Source organism: Fusarium oxysporum, chromosome 10 (assembly GCF_000149955.1).
Source record: "Fusarium oxysporum f. sp. lycopersici 4287 chromosome 10, whole genome shotgun sequence".
Classification (NCBI taxonomy): Eukaryota; Fungi; Ascomycota; class Sordariomycetes; order Hypocreales; family Nectriaceae; genus Fusarium; species Fusarium oxysporum.
Genome location: NC_030995.1, coordinates 2,149,862 through 2,158,646, shown reverse-complemented (window position 1 = coordinate 2,158,646; position 8,785 = coordinate 2,149,862). Strand labels below are relative to the sequence as shown.

Here is an 8,785-nt window from a genome sequence, read left to right as displayed (position 1 = left end):
TTTTTTGCGGGCGAGGATTTTGTAGATCTGCACTGAAAGGGATAGCCACGAAGGTTCTGGAAAATATGCACAAGAACAGGTGTGCCCATTTACTGCGTCCTTGTTGTTCTGCTCATTGCTCTGCTATCGTTCCTTCAACTATCGAATAGCTCAGCTGTTGTTCTGAGTTGGTTTGTGTCTTTGGTCACAGCTTCTCAGCTGATCAACTTCTCCGTCATCTGTCTCACATACCTTTGCTTTTACCGTGCAACAAAGGTGCAGGGTTTCGACCGCTCGACGTTACCTTATCGCGCGTGGTTTATGCCATATGCTGCTTACGTCGGACTAGTTGCGACTTTTATCATGGTATTTGTTGGAGGATATACTGTTTTCCTGCCAGGAATGTGGGATGTTCCTAGCTTCTTGTTCTCGTAAGTATATCTGTCGAACTGACGAGGACACGACTGACCGCCACAGATACACATCAGTTGGACTGTTCCCAGTGTTTTATGTCGGATGGAAAATTGCTCACAAAACAAAGATTATCAAGCCAAGCGAGATCGATCTACGACATAACTTGGCTCCGATTGAAGAGTACGAGAGAAACTATGTGTCTAAACCGCCAGCGTACGTACCTTGCCTCGACCAAGAACGACGAAACGCTAACAAACTCGCAGAAATTGGTTCGAGAAGGTTTTGCACCTTTTATTCGGTTGACAGCACGATGCAGCATGAGAATTTGCAAGTCTCAAGAGCAGGAAGCAGGCAAACTGGAGAGAAAATAACAATATGGTTTGGCGACATGACTGAGCATTTCTGTATATCTACTGGCGAAAATACTAGACGGCATCTGGGGCGGTTAGATAAAAGGGCAACTAGCATACGACGATACCCAAGTTCAATCGCAAAGCTATCATTTCTTTCAAGCGCGCATTTGAAAACAGAATGTCTTTTGCGAATGACTGAGCTCATCCTTCCAGGCTCGTCAGAAACTACTTCTCAACATATGGTGCCAGCGTCTCAGCAGACCTCCTCAAAAGCTCCGTATAGTAAGTCTCAGATAGTAATCCAGACCCATGATCAATGATAAACTGCAGTTGATCAGGCGTAACATCCACCTCTCCCGTCTCCAACTGAGCCTTGCCATAATCCCCAACAGGCGTTCGATCAATAGCTGGCATAAACTCAACAGCCAGACCACCGTCATACTCAGCTTCAGCTAGTGCCTTCATAATTTTAGGCCAGTCGAAAGACCCATCTCCAGGTGCAAGGCGGTTGTTGTCACCCACGTGAAAGTCAACGATTCGCGATTTGCATGCGTGGATAGCTGCGATAAGATCCTTCTCCTCAAGGGCAAGGTGGAATGGATCAAAAGCGATACCAACGCCATATCCAACCTCATCGGCGAGAGCGAGAGCTTGGTTTGATCGGTTTAGAAAGTAAGTCTCAAACCTATTCAAAGGCTCAAGGCCAATGTTGATACCCTTCGCCTGCGCGAAGGCCGCAACTTCACGAAGACCCTCAACAGCCCACTTCCACTCATTCTCCGGTGTAGAAGAAGGAACAATAGTACCAACTGTTCCAGGGACCACGGTGGTGATTCGGCCGCCGAGCTCAGCGGACATGTTCACGACTTGCTTCATGTACTCGATGGTATCTCGTCGTTGTTGAGGATCAGAGGCGAGGAGGTTTCGCTTGCCGTGCATGACTGTGACTGTTCCCCAGCATTTGATGTTATATTTTTGAAGAAGCTCGCGGGTTGAGGCGATGGGGAACTGGTCGGGTTCGCCAGCGAGTTCAATGCTGGTGTAACCGAGACGGACGAGCCTTTGGAGGGTTTGTTCGAGAGGCTCGGGACGCATCCAGGTATGAGAGGACAGATGCATCTTGAAATGAAGATTGTGGAATTTTTTTTTGAAGATTGATGGTGTATGAGGATCGATTGTTACTTCATGAAGATAATGTTATTTCTTTTTCTTTTTATCTTTACTTGATGGCAGCTTCACGCTGGGTATTCAATTAATGTTAGTGAGCGGATGGTTGTCTTCCGTTAAAGTGGAGCTTGATGACTAGAGACGGAGCATCAGCTTCCGCCTTATCAATTAAATTGGTGAGACGACAGAGCTCGCATTACTAACGAGCCATGCAAGTGGATGGCAACGAAAGTCGTAATGTTGAGAAGGGACAAGACATTCCGCTTTGAAATTTTAAACTCAACGTTAAGTCATCGAACTATATATATATGAGAATCATGGCTCGAGTAATAAAAACAAACCAACTCGCAAGCCTTAAACCAGTTCGTTGCTTCAACACTAAACTCAAGTCCTTACTACTACACTATAAAGAATCATGTCTATCCCCTGGAACGATGACTCAGTCTTTGAGTCTTACACCATTATTGAAGAGACGTGAGTACCAAAACATAAACTGATCTGATCAGTAGCTGACACCGACAAGATTCAAGACTGTCTCGTCTCATAATATCAAAACAGCCATTCTAATCCCCAAAAACCTCAAGTCTGGTCACCATCCAATCATCTACCATATCCATGGTGGTTTTCTCGTCATGGGGAGTGGCTTGTTCGGTCCTTTTTTCCCAAAGTGGGTTGACAAACTTGCGCTCCAAAACTCCGCCATCATCGTCTCCCCCGACTACAGATTGTTGCCCTCTGCGAATGGCCTGGATGATGTTCTCGAGGATGTCGAAGATGGCTGGCAGTGGACCAAGAATAATTTGCCTGATATCTTGGAGGAGAAGGCTCCTGGTCACTCTATTGACTTTTCGCATGTCCTTCTTGCTGGCGGATCAGCTGGGTAAGTCATCTCACAAAAACCATCAAGACTTGTTGCTAACGCTCTTACCAGTGGATACTGCTCTACCCAGCTTGCTCTCTCTCATCCAGAGGATTTCCACTCTCTTGCTGTCGTGTACCCTCTGCTGGACACAAAAGACAGACTCTATCTTCAAGGTGCACTCCCCAACGAACCAACCGTGTTGCGCATGCCGCTAGAAGAAATTCCATCGATGGAAGACACTCTAGCTTGGATCGAAAAAACGCGTAAGAAACCTGAATCAAGAGCTGGTTTTGAGAGGACTCCCTTCGCAGTTGCAGCTTGTCAGCGGGGTATTTTCTCATCTCACATGCTGGACAACAAAGGTCTTGACAAGGCGGATTTCCATCCTCTTGAGAGAATTGAAGCTGGTGCCAAGTTGCCCAAAAATATGTGAGTCATAGTCAATACCGCGAGTACGAGGATAAAACTGACCGAGCATAGGTGGATCATGCATGGAGACGATGACTCGACCGTCCCAATCCGCGGCTCTGAGAAGTTCGTAGATTTAGTGGCTGAGAAGTTACCAGAGACTGTTGTGCGGTATGATCCTGTTGCTGGCGAGGACCATGGATTCGAGTTTGATGAGAAGAGATGGGAATCTTTTGCTGATGAGGCACTTGCCTTTGTGAGAGATTCATGGCTGGCTTAGTCTGGAACTGGTTCATAGCCCGCCCAAACCCGATGCCACCACTTCTATACTAAGACCTTATATAGAATACTTTAAATATCTTTTAGAGGCTTATTCTTCAATAACTAAGCGCATATTATAACCCTTGCGGGTAGAGGGGTACTTTAATCTTGCCTACAGACGGTTTGACTAAGTCAGTGTTTCATAAACCGCAGTGGGAGAACATGATTGGTGCATACATTGCTCTGTATACAAGGTTCCTAGATGAAGTTAATCGAGGGAGGTCTTTCGGTGATAGACCAGACTGAAAGCTTGACACGGCTTCATTTAATGTGTTTCTTAAGTCAGGTATCATACCCGACTCGTCATCAATCTGCGGGATATTCAGTCAAGTCATCAGGAATAATTCTAGCGATGGCAAACATGGGAAAGGAACCTCGTGGAGATATCATACTTCGCCACCTGCTTTATGAAATCGTTATCTCAGCGGATAGGTCCTTTTGCTCCGATAAACTGAAGACATCCCTGGTTCGACAGTCTGGGCTTGAGGTACAAGTGTTTTGGACGACGGAACACTGCAGATTCTCCCAACCCCCTCCGAACCGATAGATGTTATCGTATCTGACCCCACGACCACCATATCAGCCTATCATATTGAGCCTCTTGGGTAGCATTTACCATTGCAACTATTGCGAGGCCCAATGAATTTTGTCGCCTGATGTCTTGTGCCCCATCTCACATATCTGTGATTCCACCTATGCAGTCTCACCTCCAAAAAACAAACCAGCGGCAAAACCGTTATCATTCTAGCCACAATGAAACGTTGTGCTACATCAACACAACAGGTGAGAGGTCCGAGAACCCTCCCCATCTCAAAAAGTTCCTAAAGCCGGAGTATTACTGGATAGACTTATTTTTTGGGTTACAATTAGAGTGGGCAGCCGGCAGATCTGATAAGGCTATTGTACTATAATGGTCACACTCGAGCGGGAGTTGCAGAAGATCATCAGCCCAATGAAAAGCTCTCGTGATGCCACTTGCCGAGTCACGATGTCGGACGATAGGGATCTAGTGACTCTCAGGGACCCCTCGCACAAAAAAGTGGCTCGTCGCCGCAAGTGGGGATCTCCGACGCCGATCGACCTAGCACCAACGCGGACTGCTCACACGTCATTCGACTGCGTGGCTTGAGGGGAACCAAACATTGGTTCGTTTTGAAACTTGGCATGGTCATCCGCTCTCTTTTCCTACTCCATACATGCATTCTCTCATATCGATATCGATATTCGCCTTTTGCTATTATTGAGAATTTTTTACCATATAAAGCCCTTCGTGAATACCCTGTTTTGAGCTCCTCGTGAGGATAACGCTTTGTCTTCTTATCTACTAGTGCCGTTTTGTCCGTGCCGTGTGCGTAAGCGAACTTCGCATCTTTTCCCGCCATTTCTCACGAGAGAATTTTCAACGGCGGTCATCGTTTGACCATGAGATTCCAATCCCCTCTTATCGCAGTGGCTTCCGCCCTATGGGTGCTCTGCCCATCAGTCCTGGCCCAAGAACCCGCAGCTCCCGCGGATGCATCAGGTTCTTTATCCCTCAACACCGACAAGCCGTTATGGACATTTGAGTACCAAACTTCAACCCCCAACCTCGCCAACTGGATTGGTCTGTACTACAGCGCCGGCGGCGGGCCCGTGGACCAGAAGAAGGGCTCGTCCAATTCTATCAAGTGGAAGTGGGCTCCTCACGCCGAGGGCGATGTGCAGCTTGACTTTGGAAGCCTTGAGCCTGGAAACTACACTGCTTTCTTCCTGGCGAATGGGGGTTATACGTGGCTCGCTCCGCCTCTTCAGATCATCAAAGGTCGTGAGCTTGATGGTGATGTGAAGTTTATTGTTTCTGACGTTTCTCTGCCTAATGCCCGTGTTGGTGATGGTTACTCGCATAGCATCAGAGGCCTCGTCCGTGGTGGAGGCGGCACGATGAAATTCTCCAGCGAAGGATCTAATGTTGACTGGATCAAGATCAGTGCTGATGGTATCATCTCTGGAACACCGACCTCAAGCGCCGACAAGGCCGTCTTCACTGTCCGTGCCACTGGAAGGGATTCCGCCGCTTCCGGTGTCTTCACCATCAACGTTGCTGGCTCTGGCAAGGCTCTGCTAAGCCAGCTCAAGGTTCTCACTCTCAACATGTGGAATGGCGGTACTAGAGTTACCAGCTACCACGACAAGCAGGTCAAGTTCCTTGCCTCGTCCGGCGCCGATGTTGTCGGTATCCAGGAAGACCAACAGGGTCGCCATGTTCCTCGTCTCGCTGATGCTCTGGGCTGGTATCACTGGTCCAGCGGCGGTGATGTCGGTATCCTTAGCAAGTACCCCATCGTCGAGGACTACGGTGTCATCAGCGGTCCTGCTCGTTCCGGTGGTGTCAAGATTGCCCTTGATGGCAAGAACCAGCAGATCAACTTCTTCGTTGCTCATCTGGGCTATACTCCTTACGGACCTTACGACACATGCTATGATCATTTGCCTGTCGACAAGATCATTCAGCGAGAAGCCCAGTCCGGTCGCACTCCTCAAATGAAGGCTACCCTTGAGGGAATGAAGAGCCAGCTCGACAACGCTGACGAGATCCCCGTCTTCTTCGTCGGCGACTTCAACGCCCCCTCTCATCTCGACTACGTCGATGGTTTGAAGGAGAAGAACTGCGGATACACCAATATCCAATGGCCTACCTCCATCCTCCCCAAGGAGAAGGGCCTCATCGACTCATTCCGCGTGGCTCATCCTGACCCCGTCAAGGAGCAGGGTATCACCTGGTCGCCCATCTACATCTGGAACGGCGGCTACCGAAAGCCCGAGCCCCTTGACAGAATTGACTTTATTCTTCACAAGGGTAAGGGCCTCAAGGTCACTGACTCTCACACTGTAGTTGTTGGTGAGCCTAAGCCTGAGCCTAACCATAAGGATAATGAGTGGTTCTCTGATCACGCGGCTGTCTTGACGACTTATGAGCTTTAGGTCTGGAACCAAGCTACGAAATCAACTTTGGTGTTACGGCCTATTTAAATGACTTGATGATAAATAAGAATGAATAAAATTTTCTTCAACAGAATACATTAAACAGAAGTCCTTGCACTGGCAATAAACGTCAAAATCGGACAGTAGATATGTCAGCTTTACCCACCAGCGCGAAGCATGCCGCATCGACCACCCAGCTTAATGATGTTTCATCTTGAATGTGATAAACAAATAACATATTAATAAACGAACAGACATCTCGGCCTCAGTTGGAAGCTGAATCGCGCCCACGATTCCTCTAACACAGGCAACTCCTGCTGTCGCGTGATCTTTTTCTAGAAACAGGCTAGGGTCGGCAATCAACTAACCATGTGAAATTTCGCATCCAATTCCCATCTACAAACAATTACTTAATTACCGTCTCAAAATCGGGGTCCCTTTTGTTTTGCCGTTCTGCAACCCCTCGTGTTTCAGAAATCTAGCGAAAGCGGGTGAAACAAACCCCCAAAACCCCTTCTGCAAAACACCATCTCCACAGATCAGGTCATCGAGCAATTTTGTTTCCGCCAAGTAATCACTCCGCAAAAGCCCATCGACTGCCGTACTTATCATCTACAGGCTTCCAATTCTCGTAGTATTCCTTCTCGGGGCCCTTCGAGAGGTTTTTATAGTCCCAGATCGCGGGGTAGCGATAAAAGTAAACGTGGCGTAAACTGAGGGTAAATGACCTGGAGCCGTAGCTGAGGAACGTCCGCATCATATCCCGGATTGCTGTTTCTGTGTAGAGATCTTGGAAGGCAGTATAATCGTCCATTAGTTCATCTTTGACTGTAAGAGAGATGAGATTTGGTGGCAGGAGATCGGCCAATGGTTGCCAGTCCCCTGGGGCTGTATGGCCATGAAGAAAAGTGAGAGGAATCTCAAGATCCGTCAAAGACAGGAACTCTCGAACATCATCAATGCGGCCGTGAGTCAATGGCCACTCATGATCCGAGAAATCAATAAGCCCTCTCTGCATAATAATCAAGTTCAATGTTAATTTAGACAAGCTATTGCGCACATGCTCCAGTCCTCTTCTAAGCTCATCAACGTCAAAGTCGCATTCAAAAGCAGGAAGATAACATGCATAAAACAATGTCTTGAGATTGGGCGTCTGCGTAAGCATTGCTGCTATATTATGGGCGTTTGACGAGCAGTGATCGAGATGAAGCATAGTAAGAAAGGTAGCCTGTGGTGCAGATGAAAGAGGCCAGAAGGGATTTGTGTCTGCCAATGCGCTGTTCTCCCCTTTACGATGACTAGCGAAACTCTCCAGGGATAAGGTTCTCACTTTTGTGAGGTAAAATGAAAGTGGATGAATTCCCCTAGGAAGTTGCTGGTAACCTAACCAGCCCCGAGGATTGGCAACTTCGAAATGCGTGACGTTCTGAAGACTATGTGATTTTGTTTGAGGTGAAAGTGAGTTCTTGAATAGCTCGAGAAGCCATTTGTGGCTGTATAGAAAGTATCCAAGGTCGATGGTAAGACTCTGGATCTCGGTGCATGCCGCGATGATGAGCGATAAGATAAGATCAAAGTCGCGATTCGTGAACGCCGCATTCAGCTTTTCCGTTTCAGAATAGCTCAAATCGTCAATTCCATCAAGAATCATTTGGCAAGGCTTTTCGTTGTCCAGCGGGTGAAAATTCAATGGCTTCAAAAGCCCAGTGTCACGAAAATGTTTCTCATGAACATAATTCTCAATCCGAAACCTTAAGCTCTTAACATGACTTCTCAAGGCTGGTCGGCTCAATATCGCAAAAAGAAAGCCAACGCCCCAGGGTAGTCGCTTTCTGCGTGCCGCGCGTAATCTCTCAAGCCTTCTCAACTTTCCGGCTGACAGTGGCGGGTCATTTGGTACTTCGACGTCGTGTGTTATGGTGATGTCGCGGTAGAGAACTGAAACAGTTGCGGTGTGGAGATCTTTGCTTGTTTGACAAAGATGGAGTTGATCGCGAATGGATAACTGAGGGATGATCTCGAATCTCAAGATGTTGATTGTTTCAACGAAAGTGGCCATGTTTGCAATCAGTTGCAGAACAATGAAAGAATGAAAACCAAAGAGAGAAGTTACAGCAATTATCTTCGTATTTGAGATTATATACACTCAGATTCAATGAAGCTATACGGCTTTTGCTCTAGATTCGGTGATTTGCTCATCTGGCTAGGGCAGCGTTAGGACCCATCGTAAAGAAGAAACTGTGGATCATGAACGCTGAGACCCGTGCTCCCCGGCGGTACAAGCCGAAACTAGACCGAGTCATTACAGAGTCGCAATCTC

At 47.5% G+C, this 8,785-nt stretch overlaps 6 protein-coding genes across 6 annotated transcripts in view; 4 read left to right on the top strand and 2 right to left on the bottom strand.

Moving 5' to 3' along the window:
- Window positions 1-905, top strand: part of FOXG_11678 (uncharacterized protein) — a 2,265-nt gene extending 1,360 nt beyond the window's left edge. The window contains exons 3-5 of the mRNA XM_018391397.1: window positions 46-410; window positions 457-606; window positions 657-905. Of these exons, the coding sequence (XP_018250034.1) occupies window positions 46-410; window positions 457-606; window positions 657-696 (555 nt within the window). The 3' untranslated portion in view covers window positions 697-905. The remainder of the gene's footprint in view (window positions 1-45; window positions 411-456; window positions 607-656) is intronic.
- Window positions 906-938: 33 nt separating this feature from the next.
- Window positions 939-1,943, bottom strand: FOXG_11677 (uncharacterized protein). Its single transcript, XM_018391396.1, has one exon. The coding sequence runs from the start codon at window positions 1,863-1,865 to the stop codon at window positions 972-974; it is 894 nt and encodes a 297-aa protein (XP_018250033.1). The 5' UTR covers window positions 1,866-1,943; the 3' UTR covers window positions 939-971.
- A 385-nt stretch (window positions 1,944-2,328) lies between these two features.
- FOXG_11676 (uncharacterized protein) lies at window positions 2,329-3,463 on the top strand (the record flags this gene model as incomplete). The annotated part of the gene is made up of 4 exons (XM_018391395.1): window positions 2,329-2,387; window positions 2,437-2,793; window positions 2,845-3,204; window positions 3,256-3,463. 4 exons carry the CDS (start codon window positions 2,329-2,331, stop codon window positions 3,461-3,463), a joined length of 984 nt encoding a protein of 327 aa, XP_018250032.1.
- Window positions 3,464-4,492: 1,029 nt separating this feature from the next.
- On the top strand, window positions 4,493-4,633 carry FOXG_20597 (uncharacterized protein; the record flags this gene model as incomplete). Its single annotated transcript, XM_018400874.1, has 1 exon — window positions 4,493-4,633. The coding sequence occupies one exon, from the start codon at window positions 4,493-4,495 to the stop codon at window positions 4,631-4,633; it is 141 nt and encodes a 46-aa protein (XP_018250031.1).
- A 38-nt stretch (window positions 4,634-4,671) lies between these two features.
- Window positions 4,672-6,728, top strand: FOXG_11675 (uncharacterized protein). The gene has a single exon (XM_018391394.1). It carries the CDS (start codon window positions 4,927-4,929, stop codon window positions 6,463-6,465), a length of 1,539 nt encoding a protein of 512 aa, XP_018250030.1. The 5' UTR covers window positions 4,672-4,926; the 3' UTR covers window positions 6,466-6,728.
- Window positions 6,728-8,549, bottom strand: FOXG_11674 (uncharacterized protein). Its single transcript, XM_018391393.1, has one exon. The coding sequence runs from the start codon at window positions 8,522-8,524 to the stop codon at window positions 7,040-7,042; it is 1,485 nt and encodes a 494-aa protein (XP_018250029.1). The 5' UTR covers window positions 8,525-8,549; the 3' UTR covers window positions 6,728-7,039.
- Between the last annotated feature and the right edge of the window lie 236 nt (window positions 8,550-8,785).

Excerpts from the sequence above, each read along its gene's own strand:
- FOXG_11677 (XM_018391396.1), bottom strand. The coding sequence starts at position 1,865 with ATGCATCTGTCCTCTCATACCTGGATGCGTCCCGAGCCTCTCGAACAA.
- FOXG_11674 (XM_018391393.1), bottom strand. The coding sequence starts at position 8,524 with ATGGCCACTTTCGTTGAAACAATCAACATCTTGAGATTCGAGATCATC.
- FOXG_11675 (XM_018391394.1), top strand. The coding sequence starts at position 4,927 with ATGAGATTCCAATCCCCTCTTATCGCAGTGGCTTCCGCCCTATGGGTG.